General features: G+C 54.9%; 1 protein-coding gene across 1 annotated transcript; it reads right to left on the bottom strand.

Annotated features, from left to right (window-relative positions):
- Positions 1-15,879: 15,879 nt before the first annotated feature.
- PRDM14 (PR/SET domain 14) lies at positions 15,880-22,071 on the bottom strand. Its single transcript, XM_009904127.2, has 7 exons — positions 21,111-22,071; positions 20,824-20,877; positions 20,578-20,735; positions 20,206-20,476; positions 18,704-18,906; positions 17,155-17,256; positions 15,880-16,059 (listed from the first exon to the last, which is right to left on the bottom strand). Exons 1-7 carry the CDS (start codon positions 22,069-22,071, stop codon positions 15,880-15,882), a joined length of 1,929 nt encoding a protein of 642 aa, XP_009902429.2.
- Between the last annotated feature and the right edge of the window lie 404 nt (positions 22,072-22,475).

Raw genomic sequence — 22,475 nt, 5'->3', positions numbered from 1 at the left:
GGCAGTGTTGACGGTGCCATGCCAAGGTCTCAGCGTTGCTCATGGGCATATCCTGATGGAATCCAATCTTCTGGGGTCTTGGGTTTTATTTTGCAGGGTGCACAGAGGACTGAAGCCCTTGCAGGGTTCCTTCTGTGGTGAAACAAACTCCTCAAGCACATCAGCAATGCACCTTCCCAACAGCTAAGTGTGGAGCTGGCTTGCTGGTGATGGCTGAAGCCTTTCTGCCACTGTGGCAGCCAGGGCAGGGAATGCTGATCTGCATCAGACCACTGCTGCAGATGAACTTGGCCTCTGCAGGATGATTGATGCTTATCTCAACCCAGCTACCTAAACTCAGGCTTGCCTGGCTCCTTTTCCCCAACCTGTGAGTGGCAAAGCAAATATCCACCAGAACCTGGTGCACCAGCGAAGGCCTCATAAAGTGCAGGACATTGCTATGGGTGCAAAATTCCCTCCCAGGCTTCCCCATCTTTGCTTTCATCGTTACAAACTACGCACTAAAGATCTCTGCATACTTTGATTCACTCTCTGTGTTTCAAGGACATTGCAATTGTTGCATTTCTCTGCTATTGTTCCATCATGACTTGTAACCCCTACAGCTAGACCCCTAAACCTGTGACCAAAGAGCTGCCTCCCGCTCCTGCTGGAGGTTTGCCAGCAGAGATGTGAGGGCTTGCAGATAAGAAGGTTGTGCGAGGCTGGGCTGCACGCAGGCTCGGTGGCGAAATCGGTTGTGTTGTGTCCGTATTTGAATTTCCATATTTACTTAACAAAAGGTCCCTTTGCAGCCCATATTTACATAGATCCATCAAGGAGGCCACAGTTAGACACAGGATGTAGCTGGCACAGACAATAGCACAGCAGGGTTAAGGCATTGGGCTGCAGCTCAAGGGTTTTGTTAGGAAGATCTGATAAGTGCTCAGACTTTTTGCTGAAATAAAGACCCTGACAACAGTGGGAATTCAGCAGGGTAATCGCACTTAATGCAGGCTGTTTAGAGCAATTAGAGGTGATTGGCAGCGTCTTAAAGCCCCAAAATAGAAGCGACATAAAAACTGAACTGACCTCGATGGGATCGCAGCCCCAGCGCCGGTTTCAGGCTCATGCATTTTAGCGACTGGTTTAATGCACCTGAGAGGGGAGGGATGGTTTGGAAGACTTCCTTCACCATGGAGGCATCCCAGTGCCCCGTGTGAAGGGCAGCGCTGTCAGCAGACAGTTCAAACACTGAGTTTGTACTTACCAGGGGATAAATCTTTCTTCCCTCTTGTCCAGGAGGTGATTGGCAGTGAATGGATCAGGAATGGGGCAGGAAGGCATGGAGACGGTGACAGATGATCCAGTCAGAAGGTGGTCTGGGGAGGGGTCCTACTGCAGGCCCAGATTTGTGAGGGCTCCTTTCCAACCTGTGGGTTTGTGCCTGTAAATAAACCCAGAGGGAGATGCTTAAACCACTGGATGCAAAATCCTGATTTAAACCCATGCAGACATCCTGAAGTCACTGAAATGAGGCTGAGGATTTAGCTCAAGTGGAATTTGCTAAGGTAGGAGTCACCGGGGCAGGCACAGAGACCTGTAGCTATGACAGGATGGGGTCCCAGATGTGCCATCACCAGATGCGGAGCAGCAGCCAGTCCTGGGGAGAAGAGCAGCTCAGAGCGAGGAAGCTGCGCTTAGCCAGGCAGGGGCAGCGTCATTTGAGCTGCTACAGAAGCAGCTTCACTCTCAGATTTGTTTCCGTTTTCAAAGCACTAGCTGGAGGCAGTGGCTTGTGGCTACCGAGGATGTTAGTTAATTAAAAAAACGTTAAATTAGCACCCTCCCCCTTGCCATGGGGAGCACACAGCCGGAGGATAATGAGTTTTATTAACTCTCATAACGTCAGCCTTGATTGCATCCAAATATTGGATCCATTATTTGTCAGTCCCCAAGGATCCACCTAGAGAAGCAAATGGGTCAAGGATTAATTGATCGGTGCAGGGTCCTCCCCTCCCAGTCACGGCTGGGCTGTGCAGAGTGGAGGGGTTTGGGGATGGGGTCACTCCTGCACTGCGCCTGCCCACCTAGCGTCCTCCTGCTGCTGCACCCCAGCGACATTACTGCAGCCTTCCAGCTGCTGCAACAAAAGCCCTGCCCTCAAGTGGGAATCGTTGAGGAATTTTTGGCAAGTTTTGTGGGTTTTGTTCTGGTTTTAAGCCTCATGCTAATTCCTGGATCTGGAGACATTAGCCGGGAATGTGCCCCCCTCCAGGAAAGCCTCACCAGGAAAGGACTCTGCAGCACAGGAATTTGGAGAGACATCTCCTGCCCAGAGTGAGGAATAGATCAGTGATTAGGGCACTTGGCTGGGTGGTGAGGACCCATTCTTCCTCTGCCCCAGGTTTGCACTAGCCCTGGGCTACTGCAGGAGGAAGAGAATTTTCCTCCGGCTCCACCTGAGGCAAACAACCTCCTGGCACTAGCACAGGTGTTGAGTCAGCTCAGCACTTCAGACAGGACGACAGAACGGTTTGGGTTGGAAGGGACCTGAAAGATCATCCAGCTCCAACCCCTGATACTGAACTGGAGACACCACGATACCAGCAGTGAAATGCACGAGTATAACATCACCTCCAGCAGCAGGGAAGTGCAGCAGCACTGCAGCTGGCAGCATTTGGAACTGTTGGGACGCAGTGAAAGCCTCAGCTCCTGCAAAACCCGGGCAGCAGAGAAACTCAGGTTTTTCAAGAGCATCTCCCCATGCTGCCAAGACCTGAGCAATGTGATTAGCAAGTCCCTGGAGTATCTCAAACACAAACCTTTAGGAGCTCATTCCCAAACCCCATTTGGCCATCTCCACCAGCAGCTGCAGTTTAAGGTTGGCAACACAAGCAGAAGGTAGTCAGGGCCAGCTTTGGGATGCAGCTGATAGATCCCCAAGAGCAATGGTGAAGTCTGACCTGCAGTGATGGGCACAGGATGTCACAGGCAGGTAGGTGGTAGCCTGGTGCAAGTCCTCCTTCTCCTCTTCACCCATCCGTGGTGCTGCTCCTTCAGCTGATATAATGCTCTGATCTCATGGGCACATCCTCTGCTCCAGACTGGAAAACTGCCCTGATTTATTAAAGAAATTAAAACCAAAAGGTTACAAAACACTAATAACCAAAGCAGCCCCAGCCCAGCAGCATGGCTGCTTGCAGCAGCAGGAGCACTGTGGAAGGCAGTCAGTGCAACACACCTGGGGCTTGGTTACTCTTGAGAGGCTCAGCAAAGCTCCCACCAGACACAGCAAAGCAGTCTCTCCTTGAAGGAGGTGGTGGTGCTGGGTACCAAGCCCCAGAGCCTTCTGCAAGCTGCCTGTACTCCAGAGCAGAGGAATCCTTGTGGACAGCCTTATTCTGTTCAGATGGATAGAGACAGGTTAAAGGGTCTGGAGATAAATAGTAAATGAGTGACAGCTCAATTAGGCCAATCTTAATAAGCATCAGTTCCAAAGGATCAGGGACTCGTGTTTAGGAGTAAGCACCACAAAATAAATGTCCTGCTGCAGGCTGAGTGGCCAGAGGGGAGCTGCAGCTGATAAAAAACAGAGCAGGAGAGGTTGTAGATGGGAAAACCATCAGTGAAGGTCAGGGGACCAGCTCAGCCTCTCAGCACATCAGGCAGGGGTTTGTTTGCTGGGCTCACAGAAGACACCACAGACAGTCACAAGACATCTGCAGACATCCTTCTGCTTTGCTCTGCCCCAGCAGCAGCCCCCCAGCTGAGGCTACAGGGAGGAACCAGGGAGGAACCAGAGCCCTCAGCCACTCTCCAGTCACACAACCCCAACCTCCAGCAGGGTCTCCCAGGCATCCCTGGCTCTGCCCTGCTGGGACCCCATTCTCAACCCAGAGGTGGGGAGGCCTTTCTTGGGGCCTTCTGAAATGTGACAGTAGAGACTACCCTAAACTTGGTTCCTGTTCTACTGCCTGGGTCTTCCCAGGGCAGCTGAAGCAGCCTGTCAAATACAGCACAGACAAAGCCAAACCGGTGAGCTGTTAGACCCTGATTGCTTGTTTCCCTTCTCTGCTCTTCTTGCTGTTTATTTGATCACTGTTCTGAGTGGCACAACACCCCCTGATGGGTCTGGCTCCTGCTGAGCACAAGAGCTCATCTGCCTCCTAATCCCATCTCCTGCCAAACCACAGCCTCCCAGGAGGGTGGAAGCTCCTCAGCTCCACTCAGCTCACTGCCCTTGCACCTCTGCTGGAGGACAGCAGCCTCGGGGACAAGGTGTGGCAATGTCCAGGCCTATAGCAGGGAGATCAGGGCAGGACAAGCAATGACTGGCAAGAATCAGAACTTTGGTAGGGGTTAACAAGAGAGTGACAATGTCAGGAGAGACGTCCAGAATGGAGACATGAATCAATCAGTCAGGGCTGACTTCATGCCCTGAACCAGCCTGATGTTTCCAGTGAAGCAACACCCAGACTGGCACTGGATGCCAGCAGGCTGCTGTTCAGCTCTGGTGGCTAGCTGGCACCCACCATGAGCCCCATCAGTGGCCATAAGCACGCAAGACACTGAGTTCTGTGCTTAGGTCAGTGGTGGTTATTTCTTGTGTGCTGTCTGCACTGTTGCTAACCTGGCAGCAAGGAGCTGCAAAGTACAGGCAGGAAGGCAATCACAGAGGCTTCTTAATGAAACCACTGAGGGGGTTGTGGCACTCAAATTCCTTTCAGAAAGCAATGTAGTAAAGAAGGTTTGAACTTCAGCTTTCTAAGGCAAGCACCCAAACCCACAAAATACTCTCACATCCACCAGTTTTGCCCTCACAGACAAGGGTTTTGGTTTTGAATCAGTTCTGTAAGCCGTGGTGCTTCATTCTGTATCCAGCAGCCTGGGGCTAGCAGTCTCAGGCAGTAAGAGATGGTGCTGCAGAGCTCAGCACCACAGAGGCAACTGCCCCCCACCCCCAGACTGAATGTCTCTCTGGTTGATAAACTCATCCAGCTTCATTTGCTGATAGGAAGCTGAGCACCACACCTGGGCCCTTTGGTCTGATTTATGCCAGCAAAGTGCACAGAAGCAAATGGAGCTTCTCTATCTCACTCCTGCCCTCCCCTCCTCTGCTGCTACTCCAGAACAGGTATCCTTTAATTACCTTCTGCAGGGCCTGAGAGCCCTGATGACTTGATTAAGCCTTGCAGTGCAGTTCCAGTCCCTACCCATCTGATTAATTAGCCCAAACCTTATTAACTTCCTAATTCCAATCGATACTGCACTGATGCTGAACAGTGCAAGGGCAAACTAAGGATAGCTGTTTTGCGAAGACAGAGCCAGGCACCGCTGCCTGCAGCACACGTGCCCCCAGGGACAGAGGTGTGCAGGGGGCTCTGTCCCCTCCTGGAGCAAGACAGCTTGCTGAGTTTCCTCAAACCGAATTTTCTCAATGGAGTTCCCCAAAGCAGAAGCATCTTGGTGGCAGCCCTGTGCCGAGGGGCCCTTTCCCAGGCGCTGAGCTGCTGCTGCTGCTGAAGGGTGGTGCCCAGGGTGTAAGGGTTGTGGTTTCCTCCTGTGCAGAATACTGATGGACTGGGCAAGGCTTGGCAGAACCCTGCCCTCTGTGTCACACTCTCTGCAGCCTGTGCAGAGGCAGGGGCAGGCAGCTGGTAGATTTCACTTCGTGTTGATGATACCACAGAAGATGTTTCGATTCTGAAGGGTTGCTGCAGCAGCTGCCGGCACAGCACGGCCAAAGCAGCGCCCAGCTGAGGCAGAGCAAGTTTAACTGTGAGTGGCCAAAATGGAGCTGGTGGCACATCTCCCATGGCCCCCAGCTCCTCTGCCCCCAACTCCACACTGCTGCTGGAGACCTAAGGGCTACCCAGGTCTGCAAAAGGAGATCAGGTTTTTAATTCCCCAGCACCACAAGAGTGCTAGCAGAGAATTCAGTGTGGCCAGAGTGGCTGTGAGATGTGGCAGGGTGAAGTTTCTCAGGCTACCACTTTCCCACCCAGCTGCACAGGCGGCATGGCCAGGGGGTGCCCACCGGGGCTCCTCATTGAATGCCACCCTTGTCTCTTCTGATCACCTGAGCAGCTTTTTTCTGCTCATCAGTGTCTGCCTTTCAAAACAACGTCTAGCACCAAGCACTTCCATTATGCTTCCCACAGCCCACTGGCAACAAACCACAACACTCTGTGCACTACATTGTCTGGAGGTAGTGGGCAATAAGGACTCTCAATAGTGCTAAGGATCAATTGCTCAGGAGGGTCTCCAGAGCCTTTCAGAGCCACCTCGCCCACCTTTGTGTGCAACATCACCGTGGGGAGGGACTCTTCCTTCTTAGGGAACCTGCCATTAGAGAGGCTGCTTCCAGGCAGATCCCGTGGAGGAGTGTTGGGGAAACAAAGCACAGCCAGGAGTGAGCTCTTCTCACCTTTGGTCATGGGACTGATAAGGAGTCAAGGGCTCTTCCTGGGGCTCCAAGGCAAGTACTGCAAAAGCATCTTCACTCCTGAGCTATTACAAATTCTCTGACGTTTCAGCTCTAAATCTCTGGCCTGGCAGCAGCAGGGTAAATTCCCTAGCACAGACTTTAAGGAGAACTCCAGAAATGCCTTCCTGTCCCTGCATTCAGGCCTCAGGGTCTTGCTTCCATTTAAGGTTTACATTTTCAGTGAAGTTTTACAACACCAACCAGTGTTCGTGTATCATTGGCTTCCAGCTACCTCCCACAGCTTCCTAAAGGTGTGAAATCACAGCTGCCCTGTGCCAGACTCACCCCAGTACGGAGGAGCTAAAGTCCTACTCACCCAGTGAGGGTGCACCATGCTAGAGGTGTGCAGTAAATCATCTCTACTGGTGCTGGTCTTTGCTAAGGAAGCAGAGTCTGCTTTTCCCTTGCATTGACACAGCCCTCCCAGAGCCACCCCACAGCCCCTTGGGTCGCAGCCTCTCTTAGGCCATCAGCAGAACCTAAGCTGTAGCTGGGGACAGCAATGGGTTTGTGAGATACAGCACTGCTCATTTGTTGTCATTCTGAGTCACACTGCCCTGGAAGGGACTTATGAGGAGCTTCACATTATAGTGTTGTGCTGTCACCCTGCTTTCATGGCTGTCCTTTCCCCCCACCCCCAAGGGTGCTGAGGAGCAAGGTAAGCACAGAGTCCCAGCTCACAGGAAAGGGCACAGCTCTCCAGACACCTCTGGCTGGATGCACTTCAGCTGAGCTCAGGGTCAGCCAAGAACTTCAGGCAGCAAATGTCCAACACCTGGTGAGTGTCCAACCCATCTCACCTGCTGATTTCCACTGCCCCATCTCCCTCCTGTTCTCTGGAACATGCTCTTTGCCTTGACCTGTCCCTGCTCCTCCTCTCCTCACTGCTGTTTCCTCCTCACTCTCCATAGCTCCCCTGACCTTTGCCTTGTCCTGATAAGACACTTACAGACTCCAGCCTCATTTCCACAGATGCTCAGGTAGCAACTGATACCTTCCCCCTGTCCCTTTGTTCATTACCTGTTCCTCTCCCTCTCCCGCCACCCCCACCCTGCTCAGAAACACACAAGCCAGTAAGCCTCGGGGGGCACAGAGAGCACTGGGGGAGCCATCAGCTCCTGCTGCCAAGCCTTCACCTAGGCCAAGTGCTGGGTGCACAGCCAGCTGCAGCAGGAGGAAAGGACAAGGCAAACTTGGCCAAGAGTGCAGGACCTGCCATTCCTGCCCACAGGTACTCCTGGTGAGGAGCTGCTCATCCTCTGCTTCCCCCTGTGCAGGCACTGATCTGCAGGATGCTTGGTCCTACCAGGAGCCCAGTGGCCACCTCTGCAGGCCCTGGGCCATATTGTCTTGCAGGAGCCATGCCCTCAAGGACTGTGGGGGGAGGCTCTTCCTAATCACTGTCTGGGCACATGCCTGACACCGGGAATAGCTTTATCTGATCTGCTCTGCATTCCCCTGTGATGCAAGCAGCCCTGCCAGCACCAGTGACCAGGGAAGGCTTTAGCACATGTGGAAGGTTTCTGTCTCACCTGTAACCAGCAAAGGAAGGCTTTCAGTACAGCCCATTGCCCCCCAGGCCAGGCGATCCAGGAACCACAACATGGGGCTGGGGCTGCCAGCCCAGACCTTCCTCTGGGGTTTCTGGGCTGTCCAACAAGCAGAGTCATTGCCAACAGTGATTAGTAACATGAGATATCCCTACAGTGTCCTTGCATTCTCAGTGCTCCTATCACAACATAGAGTACATAGAATACACCAGGTTGGAAGAGACCTTCAAGATCACCGTGTCCAACCCCTCAACCAATCCAGCACCACCCAAACAACTAACCCACGGCACCAAGCACCCTGTCAAGTCTTCTGAACACCTCCAGTGATGGCGACTCCACCACCTCCCCAGGCAGCCCATTCCAATGTGCAATCACTCTTTCTGTGTAGAACTTTTTCCTAACATCCAACCTAAACCTCCCCTGGCACAGCCTGAGACTGTGTCCTCTTGTTCTGGTACTGGCTGCCTGGGAGAAGAGACCAACATCCGTCTGTCTACAACCTCCCTTCAGGTAGTTGTGGAGAGCAGTAAGGTCACTCCTGAGTCTCCTCCTCTCCAGGCTAAGCAACCCCAGCTCCCTCAGCCTCTCCTCACAGGGCTGTGTTCCAGGCCCCTCACCAACTTCGTTGCCCTTCTCTGGACTCGTTCCAGCAAGTCAACAACCTGTCTATCCCATTCCAACCCACGGAACCCTGCTGCTGAAATCCTTCCCTCCTGTTCCCTGGGACTGCTGGCACAGGCTCATTCCACCCTGCCTGCACCTCTCACACCATCACTCTGAGGAGAACCTGCTAATCAAGTATGGGAGCTCCAGCCTCTGCTAAAGCCTCCTCATTCTTCTGCTGTGCCTGGGGAGGGGGTGGAAACCCAGCACAGCAGGAGAAGAGCCAGCTCTGTGTAAAGCAAAGGGGGGAAGAAAGTCTTCTGTTTCTTTGTCCTATACTCTTTCCTCCCAGTGCGTGGAAGTGTTGGTCTGAAGTGCACCTAAAGGATGTGAGTTAAGGAACTCGGGGGAGCTGCAGTGAGCAGGGTGCCAGCCTTAGCACAATGCAGGTTTCAGGGTAGGATCCATCCTGCTCAGCACCTGTTTAACAAATGGACTGCAGTCTAGAGAGGGCACGAAAAGCCCCCAGATCCCAGGGGCCTGAGCTATAGCTTTCACCCGAGGACATTAATGGAAGATTCCTAACCAGGCTGAGTTGGCTAAAACAAACCCAGCTCAAGGTCACACCTCTCAGGACAAGAGATGTTCAATAGAATCCCTGAGCAGGGCAGATGTGGTCCATGCAGATGTACTCACAGCTGTCAATCACACATGGGCTGAGAGCTGAGGTGCACTGGGGGGGGGCTTTGTGCTCAGAGGCATTTAAAACATCAAGAAATCAATTTCTGGTAAGAAGCCCTCACACGAGGAAGAGCAAATGTTCTCCCCAGCTCTTTGAGTCTCTTTTTGAAGCTTTTATTTACAGACACTGTGCTTAAATGCAGCAGGGGCCTTGGGACAGTCCATCGATAAGGAGCAGCCAAGGACATCCTGACTGTGAAAATCCAGTACCAAGGCAAGGAAAAGCAACCCCAACCTGACCACCACCCCCAGGAGACTTCTAAAGAGACCACGAGATGCTCCTCCCCACTCCCCAGCCTGTTCTCTTCTGGTCACTCAAGCCAAGAGGGTTCACAATGGGCGCTGCTCACCTATCTGCCTTTCCATCAGGCCCATGGCATGTGAGGGGAGTAGCTACTGAGTGCTGTGGAGGAAGTAAGAGGTGTGACAGGCACAGAGATTAGGATTGGGGGTGGTTTGTTTTCTCAAGAAGGGGCCAGCCAAGGAGTGAATTCAAGCAGCAGCAGTGCTGTAGCAGGCAGTGGGTTTCACTGGAGCACTGCAGACATCTGGCCTTCTCCCAAAGACCCTCTGAGCTTCAGATCTTTCCCCATATGTGTGCTAATGATAATCTGGAAGGTTTAAGTAGGTACAAAGTTGTGTCCATTTGTTCAGCGTTTAAAATGACAAAAGAGCTTCATCTCCTGGGAGAAAGTCAGCACAAAAGGGAGCTCAGCCATGCAGAAGGAAATTCCAGATACACCTAAAGCCTATAACAATAAACTTCATTGAGGAGAGGGAGAAACAGCCACAGCAACCTGTCTGGGCTGTAGTGAAGAGCTGCTGGAGCCCAGCTGCAACGGGGAGAGACAACCTCCCCTCCTCCAATGCCCAGCTCCAACAGAGGAGATCGTTGGGTGGGCTGCTGAGCACAGCCACAGAGGAAGTGGCCAAACTGCATCAGGAAGACACAGGCAGCAGAACAAGGAGCTGGCAGGGGCAGCACAGCAAAGTGCTCAAGAGGGAAACTTGCTTGCTTTGGGCTGGGCCAAGGAAGAAAGCAAACACAGAACTGTGCTCTCTGCTGCTCAGGTCTCTCAGCTGTGCAACAGTTCAGCTGCACTCAGTGCTGCTTCTGGTGGGGCTTGGTTTCCATGTGGAAAAACAAGAACAGATACCCTCCTCTCTCTTTACAAAACCTAAGGACAAAGATCTAAGAGCTGTTTGGGACAGTGTCCATCAGCCTTGCTCCCTCTTGGACCACCTTTCAGCAGAGAAACCACAAACAGAAGGTCACCAGACTAGCTCCAGCACCTCCCTCCATTGCATCCTGGCTACTGGAACAGGACCTCAGAGGTGACAGTCAGCAGTCCACAAAACAGGGGCTTGGAAGAGACCAATCTGCCCTACACAACTGGAGGCCAGAAGTGCTGCCCAGAGCAGCCCATCCAGAGGCTGCAGGATTGGAGCCATTGTGCTGCAAAGGAGCCATTGTGGTGAAATCAAAAGGGATGGCTGCAAATACCTTTACATGTCAATTCTGGTGTCAGAACAGAGCAGGTCAAGCAGGGCTGACCCTCAGCAGGTTAAACTCCTGAGGGGTGGAGATAATCTCCCAGCAGGAAGGGAGGAAAGTGCTGGGCCAAGATGCTTTCACACTCCCCCTGGCCAGCTTGAGGCTACAGAGCCGACTGTTACCAGAGTCATTGTCATTATTATCTTTGAATCTGCTGCCTGCATTCAGGCATCTATCAGGAAAGGACCCGGGACCCCATTAGTGCAGGCAATAAGCCCCAAGAAGGAGGGGAGGAAACTCCTCCAGCGATAAATGAAGGTTCCTGCTGGCACCATTCCCATCAGCTTTGTTAACTCCAAAGTGATGTTTATTGGCAAATCAGATTTCCCCTACCAGGCAGCTGGACAAGTCTCCTGCCAGAGGGCTGAGGCGGGGTTATTGCCACACACAACCATTTGCCATCCACAAGCATTTGGGATCTGCTGGCCAGGGGAAGCTGCACATCACCTCCTGCTCCTGCACGGAAAATGTGTGCCCCGAGGTCAGCACTGCCCCTGGGTCCTTTCCTGAGAGATGCTCTGAAAGGACTCAGCCAGCTGCAGCTGAAGCCACGAGGATTAAACTCCAGCAGGTTAAACTTGTGAAGAGCTCCTATAGGCTGCAGGAGCTGTGCTCCAGCCTTGGGTGTGAGAACTACTTATGAGGCTGACCTTTAATTACTCTCTCCTGTAGAAATCTCTGATAATGTGTCTGAGTGCTTGACAAATATGGACCTACAGAGCAGGGATCAATAGCCAGAGTCACACCGCAGAGCGGCTCCGAGTGCAAGTGCCGAGATGTATTGGCAGCAGAGCTGCTTCAGAGGACTCACCCCTTCAGCTGGGCACCACCCGCTCTGCCCTACTGCAGAAGGGGCCAGGGAACATACAGCAGCATGCAAGGGATGCTAAACCTCCAGGCAGAGGCTGGAAAGGGAAGGAACCCCTGTCCCACCAGGGCCTGAGGGAGCCACAGCTGGCAGCAGGACAGGAAGAGCTGGTGCCCTCTGCCAGGGCTGTAAAGTCTTCTGCTCACCCCCTCTGCTCAGAGGGGGCTGGCATTTGTTCCAAGGCAGTGAAATCCTGCTGCGAGGAGGATGAGTCCCAAAGACACCAATGGCAGGGGAAGTAAAGATACAATTCAAGGTATTTGATAGTCCTTCTGATTTCCTTATGGCTGCTGAAAGCCATCCATCTACCAGACATGTAATTAAAGACAAGTCTCAGACCAAAGCACTCCATGGATTTTGGGGGGAGGTTTTAAATGCTTCCAGACAGTTCAATTTTCCTTCTCTCCTGGATTCCCCCCAATTAAACTATTTTCTCTCATTCAGAAGATCATTTCTTCCCCTTTAGCCCTCCTGTGGAACCTGCCTGCCACAGAAACATCCAGGCCACATCAGCCCCCATGAGACAGAATCAAAGCCATAAAAGAGGAATGTTTTTGTCATGGCAGGTCCTGCTGCTCATGCCTCACTGTTGCGAGCCCAACAGCAGCTAAACAGGGTTGGACAGACCCTCTGGAGAAGGTCTGGGCAGTTACTCCACCAGGAGCCAACACAGCTTTGTAATTTGGGTACTACCCAGTTACAAACCCAACCTACGTGAGCAGGGCACATTGAACACGGCGAGAACAGCATTACAGCAGGGTGGGAACACAGAAGGAGCTTAACCCTCCTAAATTCAGGCACCTTCCCCAAGCAGAGCTGAGCTCAGAGAGGTTTCCTCCAAGGCTGCCTCCCTGAACTCTCTCCTTGATGGAAAGAAACTCAAAACTAGCAGGCAGGTTTCCTCTCTCCATCCCTTCTGCCTCAGAGCTCCTCATCAGGCTGAGCACAGCCTTGGGAAGGGCTCTGGTGGGACAGCCAAAGAGCCCAGATCAGCAGGTGGCTCTTCCAAGGATTCCCCCTTTTGCTGATGTGTTTTTCATGCTGGGTTTTGGTTGGGGTGCCCCCAGGTAACCATGCCTGGGCTTCCTCCAGCTCTGAGAGTAAGTGGGAAAGGCTCAGACAGGTGTGGGGTACTTAGAAGTGATAAATTAGTGACAAGTACAGCAATAGCCATCAAGGTTTCATATCACCCTTGCCCGCAGGTCCATCCAAGAGAAAAACTCACGTTGAGTAGCAAAGGCCTGGATCAGCCTCATTACACTGTGCGGAGCGAGGACCCCCAGCAGACCCCTGCCTCAGCTCTTCAGAGCCATGGTGTGGTGCTTCTCTTAGTGCCAGCATGGAGAGGGGAGGAAGCCCTGGAGAAGGCAGCTCTAGACACATCAGGAAAGCTCCAAGCACTGCTGCCATGCAGGGCAGGGCTTGTCTCAGCACTGCATGTGGCACAGAGGAAGCCCCCAGCCCCATCAGTGCTCACTGCTCCTGCCTTGCCCATCCCCAGCAGCAGTGAGAGCAGGATGCCGATTGCTGTGCTGGTGGGAAACAGCCCTTCATCAGGCTGGGGGGAGGCTCAAGAAAGCAAATGGATTCTCCTTGGGTTGCTAACTTGGGGCTTCACATCCTGGGGGGGAAAAAAAAGTGAAAACCAATTCCACTTTTCATTAAAGAGTGGTTTGAGCCTGCTGTGAAACTGATACTGCAGCAGCACAGGGCCCTGCCTGCTGCCTGCCTGCTCCATAATGGCTCTGCACTGGGGACTGGGGGCTGCTGCCCATTTGCTCCAGTGCAGATTGCTATTGAGTGAGCCCCTTAATGGGGGTCCCACACCTCTGAGAGCCCAGAGCTTGCAGCAGAGCTGCCCTGCCCTCCACCCCAACAGCCATTAGAGAATCAATGCAGGTAATCCCTCTCATGGGGGCTGCTGGGGGGGGGGGGGGAGGGGTCACTTGTGGGAAAGTGAGACTTCTGCAGGGAGCAGCTGGCCACCACACCCCCACCACACCAGGCAGCATCCTCCAGTCCACACAGAGGGAACACCACCGACCACGTGGGCTAAAGGCTGGACTGAGCCTTCCTCCCTAGGGAGGAATCTCCACATCCTAACTGCACTCCAAGGATTACCCAGGAGTTGCTTTTGTTGGCCAGTTAACCCAGGGATCCATCCCTTTCCTTGACATGCTGAGGATGTCCCTCTGCCACTGCATTTGTGTCAGTGACTCAAGTGTCTCCTCCTGGCTCTGCTCCAGACCCTGCAGTCCAGAGGGGAAGCTGCTGGTCCCATTAAAAATGAGGTGAAGAAAGAGGGAAAGCAGGGAGCAAAGCCCATGTCTGCCAACAGCCCTCCTGTACCTGAGGCCCTGCACTCTGTCAGGGCTCCCCTGCTGAATGACCTCTTTTAATCGACAGTTTGGCACTAATCAATATTTGTCTGTGGCATCATCTCCAGTTCACTCAGCTCCTCACTGCCCTTTGCCTTCACTCAGTAGTTAACCACCTCCCTCTCCCCAGGTTCCCTAAGGAGCACAGGGGGATGGGGACCAAGGAGAGGAGAGGGGAGATACAGATGTCAGGGGCCAGGGCTTTTGTTCCCCAGCACTGGCCAGCCCAAGCTCTGGGACCACTGTTTTTTGTCTCCCCATTGCCATTCAGCACCCAGGGGCTTTGCAGGAATTTGCCTCACAGAGCTCATCTTCTCTCCTGCCCCAGCAAAACAGCCCTGATTGCCCTCACCCTCAGGTTTCTGTTTAGGTCACTTTGTTTAACATCCAAAATCCCTGAGACAGTTAATGCAAAGCACTTCCAATCAGCTGGGGTCTTACCGGCTGCTTCCTCCCAGGGGCTTGACTTGCTGCTCCCCTTGGCAGGGCCAATTTTAACCCCGTTCAGGGGACAGAGGATCCAGGGTGCTGTCAGGTCCAGCTTCTGCAGTTCTTTGCCCTGGGTAGTGCAGTGAGGATGAGAACATCCCCCAGGAAGGAGACCCCAGCTGGGTGGGTGCAGGAGCAGTCCCTGTTCCAAAGCTAGAATTCTCTGCTTGGGGGTCCCACCCATTTAGAGCTCACCAGTTCAGCCCCCAGCGTGCAGAGTCCAGGCTGCTGCACGGCAGGAAGCTCCGAGACCAAAGCAAGCAACAGCAGCTCCTTTGCTGCAGACACCACCCAGTGCTGGGCCTCAGGATTTTACTTACAAGTGGATCTATAAATATATTTTTAAATAGTTTGGCTATGAAAGCAATGAGGAGAAAGCAACTTCAGGTACAGTAAAGCACAGGGAATTAGTGCAAACCAAGTTATTTACAGAGACAGTGGCTGTGTGATAGAGCTCAACATGCAGGGAGCTTCCTGTCCTGCTCTGCCTCCAAGGAGGTTACAGTTGGCACAAAACAAACACTTTCATCTCCAGTGCAAAGACCTTGTCAGTCCTAGGGGAGGTAGGATATCACAACATCATCATCCCAGCCCAGGGAGCCCTCCCTTATTGCACATCACCATGTCCCAGGAGCTGAATGAAGCACCCCTAATGCTGGTCCAACAGTCAGCAGCCAACATTCCAACAGAGCATCTCTAAAAGCCCTGCAGGCCAAGGGGAAGCAGAGCCCAGAGCTGGCCACACACCCAAAGCCAGCAAACAACACAGGCTTGGGGACCTGCACCTGGTAACAGCATCCCTCACATAGGCCTGTCAGGGGCTGCACCAGGCAGCCCACAGCCACGACCCTTCAGAGCCAGAATCACTCCTCGGTGGCACCTGTGCACAGCAGGCTGAGAGGTGACATTCCTGTGTCCTTTGTGGCATGGCCTGCCCAGGGGCTCCTGCTCTGGCAGGAAGCTTGGACTGCATGATCTCAAGAGGTCCCTTCCACCCCCTGCCATGCTGGGATTCCCCTGGGCGGAAGTTATGGTGTGGGAGAGGGAGGGGAAGGTGAGGCAGCACCTGGTGGACTACACTCCAGTATGGCACCAGGGCACCTGGTTGAGATCACCCCAGGTCCCTGCACGCGGGGTGCAGAGGCTGGACACAGCCCAGGAGCAGCTCTAAGGGTAGCCGTCACCTTCCGGTGCACAGAGCCCTGCCAGGACACCTCCCGGGGCCGCGGTCACTGCCCGGTGCCGGGGCCGGGCGGCTCCCCGGGGCGGTCCCGGCCGTGGGTGCGCCGCACGTGGCTGTCGTGTGCGGCGTGCGAGGCGAAGGCCTTGCCGCAGTGCCTGCACTTGAAGGGCTTCTCCCCGGAGTGCTGCCGGATGTGCGTGCGCAGGATGCTGGACGCCGTGAACGCCTGCAAGGGGAGAGGGATGAGGTCAAAGTGCTGCGTCCACGGCCCCAGGCTCAGCTAGCTCAGACACCGCCAGAAGCAGGGCACCCCAAAAACAAGGCCTCCAGTCGCTCCATCCTTGGATAGCTGGAAAACCACCTCCCACCGGCAACCACTCAGCTATACAGAGTGAGATGGAGCTCAGAGAGGTTTCTGACGAGAGGCACCAGGAAATATGTTCTGCTGTCAAAGAAGAGGTCACTGCTGGTACAATCAGCTCTGCAGTGCCTTTGCTTGGGAGACGCCATGCAGGTTCACTTCCAGAGTCAAACCCTTTCACGCAGGCAAATGCTGGGGTTTGCATCCAGCTGCCGGAATCCATCCCTGCAGGCTTTTCTCCTCTCCACCACTTTGCTCTCCTTGGTGACATTCCAGCCTGCTATGATCTTAATGCTCAGAGGTTCAACTGGCCAGGGATGCAGAAGCCCACCCAGTGCAGCACCCACAGGCTGCGAAGCCTACTCCCCACAGCACAAGATGCCAGACTGGCTGGGCCAGGTGTGCCCAGCCACTGAACACGCTTATTTATGTTAGCCTACCCAGCCAGACAAATCCTCTGAGCTGGCAGTGCTGATACATCCCACGGACACCCCACAGCACCTGGAGCCCTATGGATGTCCATCCAGCAGCAGCTGAGCACCCACTGCACCTCGTGCTGTGCAGCTCTGATATTCTCTCCAAGGCACTTCTGCATCCCCACTGCTTCCAGGCAAGCATGCACAGCCCTGTCTTGCACATGCAGCCCGCTCAGTGTGCCCCAGAACTGGTGTGACAACACAAAAGACCCCAGTTGCCTGGCAAAAAGGGGAATACTGGGAATGCTGGACCTCTCTGCATGCCCTGGATGGAACTGAAATGCCTTCAAAGCTTCCCTAGACATCATCCCAGCAGCTGCTCTGTACTGGGATGAAGCACAAATTCTGCGTTGGATAGAGCATGGGCACTGAGACCAGACCCCACTTGCCCTGTCTGCACCCAGAACAATCCCCTGGGGCTCAGGCTGAACCGCAGACACCCTCCCCAAAGCAGGCAGCAGGCAGAGCCGGGGCCAGACTGTACCTTGTTGCAGTAGACACATTTGTAGGGGCGCTCCCCGGAGTGGACCCTCATGTGCTTGTTCAGGCTGGAGGACTGGGAGAAGCTCTTCCCACACACCGAGCACTGGGGGGAGACAGGAATAAAGGTGAAAGGAAGCACAAAAGAGCAGAGCTAAGACCAGAAGGCAGGTGTGCAGGGGGCCTGCCTGTGCATTCCTCCCCACGTGTGTACTCCTGTGCATGCAGACAGCTGGGTCTGCACCACACCCTTGTTCTGTATGCAAACAGCAGAGCTCCCAGCAGCAGCTGTGTGAATCAGTCAGGATTTGACTCTGGTTGAACAACTTCCTTTTAAAAATAAAATACAATAACAGCAATGTGAAGCTTTTGTGAGTGGTTGCAAGAGTTTCATTACAAGTGAGCCCCCCTCAAAGAGGAACAGCCAACACAGCCAGGCAGCGAGGTCTGAAAACGTCTGTAAAATCACTTCTCCTCAGAAAAGCAAACCTAGCTCCAGCTGCTGTTTTTGCTCCAAAGATGAGCTTCCTAAATCAAAAGTCCTCAGGGGATCTCTTGAAGTAAATTATCTTTCAGAAGTTCAAAATATACTCAGCTGAGGCTAGTCAAAACAAAGGGAATTGTTGGGGTTTGGTTTTTTGCTGATGCATTTTGCACCTTTGTATCGAGGTTACTCTGATGTAAGTACAAAGTATTCCCAACCAAGTTTACCTTCTGCTGTTTTGAAGTATTTCACTCACGTATAAAAGGAAGGAAAAAAAGAAAGTAAGAGAGGAAAGTTCCATGGTATTGAACACCCCACGTTTAATAGAAAAACAGTTTTCATCTGTTAATAAACCCCTGCAACATTCTGGCATTGTAAAATAGCTGGTTCGGGGTGACAAAGGTTAAGTTAAATTCCCTCTGCTGCAGGACAAGCTACACAACAGACCTCTGGGGGAAGTTTTGGACTGATTGAGCTGTGCCACTTCCAGCACTGGCACTTGCCCTTCCCGAGCCTTCAGGAGGAGTCTGATTTCCTTCTCAAAGTGCTCCCACAGAAAAACAGAGCTACAGAGGTGTTTGGTGGGGACAGGAAAAGTACCTCGGCAGAGACCCCTGCTTCCATCAGCTGAAAATCTGCCCCACACAGACCACAAAACTTCTATCTCGTTTTGTCCTGCAGATGTCTGCCAGCTCCCAGGCTGAAGAGGGGACTGAGGGATGCGGGAGAGCAGCTCTGTTGGTGCTGGGCAAGCTGAGTACCTTCAGACAGCTGAGCCCCCACTGTGTATGGGAAGCAGCAAAACCTGCATGGCAATGTCTGAAAGTCCTGGGAGAGAGAAGTGTGGCTTCACTTCAAGCTCACTGAGACCATAAGGGTTTGGGCACATACAGTAGTGGATATAAATCCAATACTCACTCCACTAAGCTCTGCCGAAGACGACTGCCTGTTGCTGTATGGTGCCAGCAGCTGGCTGCCAGCATCTCAGCTCAGCCAAAACACCTCTTGAATGAGCGCCCCCCCACACCTCCCCTCTAGTCAGTGCAGATAGACCTCGGCTCAGGCTCACCTTGTGAGGTCTGTGCTTCTCGTGGACGTGGAGGATGTGGATCCTCAGCCTGTCCCTCTTCTCGAAGGAGCGGCTGCAGAGGTGACAAGGGAACTTGCGGTCCCCCTGGTCCACGCAACGAGTGTACTTGAGGTGCTTGTCCCTGTAGTACTTGTAGGCAAAGACCTTCCCGCAGCGCTCGCACTTGAAGCTCTCCCCGGCTTCTGCAGAGAAGAAGGGACCGTGCCACCCTCCGCGTCAGAAAGGAAGGTGCCACCTTCTGTCACACCGCCGCAGCGCGGGCTCAAATCGGACTCGTTTGCTGGTCCGAGCTGGTCCCCAAAGGGGGAGTTCAAGTCTCCGGGATGTTAATGGCACCTGGCAACGTCACTAAAACGCACCTCGAGCAAGAGGCGCTTAGAGTCTAACAGGGAAGAGCAAACTGGAGCCCACAGCCTGATAAAATCCCTGGGTTTCGCTCCCGACCCCCAAACCAGCGCTGCGAGCCCCGGGAACAGCAAGCGAATGCGCAGAGAGCCAGCGCGGAGCCCGCACAGGAGCGGCCCCCGCGGAGCATCGCCAGGGATTCCTTGGCCGCTAATTTTGCCTCCGGTCCCCAAAAGGAAAAATCAAGCCGCACATCTTCCCGTTTTCAAGAGGCTGCCCAACACCCCACAGGCATTTGGTTTGCTTTTGAGTTACAAACGGCTGCTGACCGTCGGGGTTAGGGAAAACGCAGGAAGTATTCCAAACGTCGACAGATTTTTCTGCCTTTAATAAAAGTAACTTGGGCTGAAGTCTTGGAAAGAGATAAACCATTTCCCAGCCTCCGAACCGGGCTCCTTGAGACAACACCTACAAATATCCCCACGCGGATTTCCACGCCAATTTGCCCCTTCCCCCTTATCGTGCACCCGTCCCGCAGCCTTCCCCGGCGCTGGCACAAATCCCTTCTCTCCGCACCGAGTTTTTCGGTCCTCTGGCTCTTTGTGGCGTTACAAACGGAATTTCCCCCGGACCGCGTTTGGGGGTTCTCCCGCCGCCAACACCGGCATCGCCGCATCGGAACGGCCCCAGCCCGCCCTGGTTACCCGGAGCCTTAGAGCCACGAAAATGTCAGTAAGTCTCTAGGGAAAAGTGGGACCAAAACGAGAATAGTCCCCCTCCAACCCCCTCTCCTCCCCAGGCGGGTTCCCCTAGCTGCAGAGCCGGGGCAGACTCAGCCCAGCCCCACCAAATGTTTTGCAGCCCCAGATGTGCTCTTTGAGCTCCCCAGAACAGCGACCCGGGCACTGCGGAAGCCTCTGCCTGCAGACAGCTCCGCAGTGCCCAGCACAAGCCGCTTTTTGGGGTGCTAGGAGCCATAGTAGAGGGGAAGGCTAATACTACTACCCCGGAGGTCGCTGCACACGGTGGGTCACCGGTACCCAGGGAGCGGGGAGGGTATGAAGTGATACCGCCAAGAGGCGATGCCCGAGTCCTTCACCTCCCTTCGTGCCAGCCCAGTTCCGTCTCTGGCTCACCTTCGGGGTGCTGCGGGGGTCTCTTGCCCTCCGCCATGCCCTTCAGGCTGACAGGGATGCCCAGGAACTGGACGTAGCAGTCGCCGTACCACACGAGCAGCTCCTGCTTGGGCAGGATGTCCTTGCAGCTCTCGTAGAAGATCTGCCCCTGGCACTGGATGGCCGTCAGGTTCTGCTCCTCAGGGAACCGGGCACAGTTCACCAACGACATCCAGTTGCCGGAGGTGCCCTTCCCGTCGATGAAGTGGCTCAGGCGGCCGTATTCAAAGATCTAGAGAGCAGGGAGGAGCGGGTCAGGTCGGACCTTACCCACCACCCTCACCGGCCCGACCCCGATCCTATTTCGGGGATGCCCGGCGGTGCCTCCTCTACCTCCCACATCAGCGAGTTATCGTCGTAAGTCTTGATCTCGCTGGTGTTCACCACCCTGCCCTGGAAAGGGCCGAAGCGGACTCCTTTGGGGATGGGGTCCGTACAGAACACGCCGAGCTGAGACACGTCCCCATAGGCCACCCGCAGCACCGACAGCCCTACGAGGGTACAAGGCAGGGCGCTCGGCGGGTGGCTCGGTAGGGCCGGAGGGGACAATGGGGTGGTCAGCCAGGACCAGACTCCTACCTTCAGGCAGCTGCAGCGCGTCCCTGTCGAGCAACGGGCAGGAGTCCGCAGCACCTGCCAAAGAGGGGACCCGGTCTTCAGTCCGACCCCATCGAAGAAGCAGGGCCGGGGGAGAAGGTCCTGCCTCCCCCAACCCCCATTGCCTCCTAGCCCTTCCCCAGGGTCGGTTTGTAGTGACGGAAATCCACGGGAAAGGGGTGCCCGGCTGCCGCGGCACCACCTACATCCCCGCTTCGGGACCGTTCCCGAACCCTAGCCCCCCGTCCGGTGCCCGTCCGACCCCTTACCCGGGCTATCGGGGGGCAGGCGGAGCCCCGAGATGGCGTGCAGGCTGCCGGCCGGCTGGCTGCGGAGCGTCCCGTAGAGCACGGCCTGGAGCTGCTCCTCGCTGAAACGGTACCGGCCGGGCTCCTCCGGGCTGCGGGCAGCCCTGCGCGGGGAGCTCGGGCAGAGCAGTGGCACTGAGTCCAGGACTCCCGCACCAAGGGGCGAGTCCTCCCGGGGTGGGCCGTGAATAGACGGCCTGGCGTAGAGGGGCAGGGGGAGATCGGGGAAGGGCTCAGCTGGGGGCAGCGCGGGCGGCTGGCTCAGGAGAGAGGGGACCCTGCTGAAGGTGAAGGGGGTCAGCGGTGGAGAGGCGGGGAGCAACCCCCCCAGGGATTTCGGGAGCTGGAAGAAGTCGGAGGAAGCCTCAAAGTACGGGGCGGGAGGCAGGAACGAGGAGTAGAAGGCGGCGAAGCTGGCGGGGCTCACCCCGGGCACGTCCCCGCCGTCCCCGGGGCAGGTCTCGCCGGGCACGGACAGAGCCATGGCAGATGAGGGGCGAGACGCGAAGGGCAGACACCCGGGAGCTGCCAGCGCAGGGTCGGGATGAAGCCGCCGATCGCTGCCCGGCGCCGTCGGGGGAAGGGGAGCAGCCACCACCTTCAGGGCTATATGGGCTGGGGGGGTGGTGGTGTGTCTGCTCCGGCTGGCGACCCTACCCCGGGGCGGAGCCGCGGCCACGCCTGGAGCGGCACCTCGGCTCGTCGAGGCTAGAGGGACCCCCCAGCGCCCCTCCCGGCCACCTCTGCCCCGCCGCCAGCCCCATTCTCCTTTTCCTCCGCGCAGGGTGCGGGAGGGATGCTCCCCATACCCCCCAGCAGCACCCACCGGCCCTATGCAGCGTCTCAGGGCTGCAGAGATGGGCTTGGGGCTGGTGCCCGCTCTTAGCCCGTGTCCGGGGTTAGCATACGGCAGTTGCTCCATCACTCAACGACCCCTCCTCAGCCTAGAAGGGGAACAGGAAAAAGAGATCCCCCAGAATGGAATGGAAATAGATAGAATGAAACAGCCAAACTCATCCCAGTATCAAGAAGCCAAAGTTATCCTCAGCCCAGGAAGAACACAGCAGGCACAGCAAAAAGAAAAAGCCTCAGAACAGGATGAGAGCAGAGATGGGGAGAGAGATGGGGAAAAGCACAAGATGCTCCTGTCCTCAAGCTCCCCCTTTATACTGAGGATGATGTTTATGGGATGGGATTCACCTGGAGCCAGCTCTGGAGGGCTCCAAATTGCTAAGGACCTGCAGCTGTGTCCCACAGCACCTGGGGCACACAGAAAAGCAAAACGCTCCTCTGAAGCTCCTTTGCCTGCACACCCAGCAGCAGGCT

This window comes from Dryobates pubescens, chromosome 3 (assembly GCF_014839835.1).
Source record: "Dryobates pubescens isolate bDryPub1 chromosome 3, bDryPub1.pri, whole genome shotgun sequence".
Lineage (NCBI taxonomy): Eukaryota > Metazoa > Chordata > Aves > Piciformes > Picidae > Dryobates > Dryobates pubescens.
The sequence above is the reverse complement of the archived record's forward strand: the minus strand, read 5'-3'. Positions and strand labels throughout refer to the sequence as shown.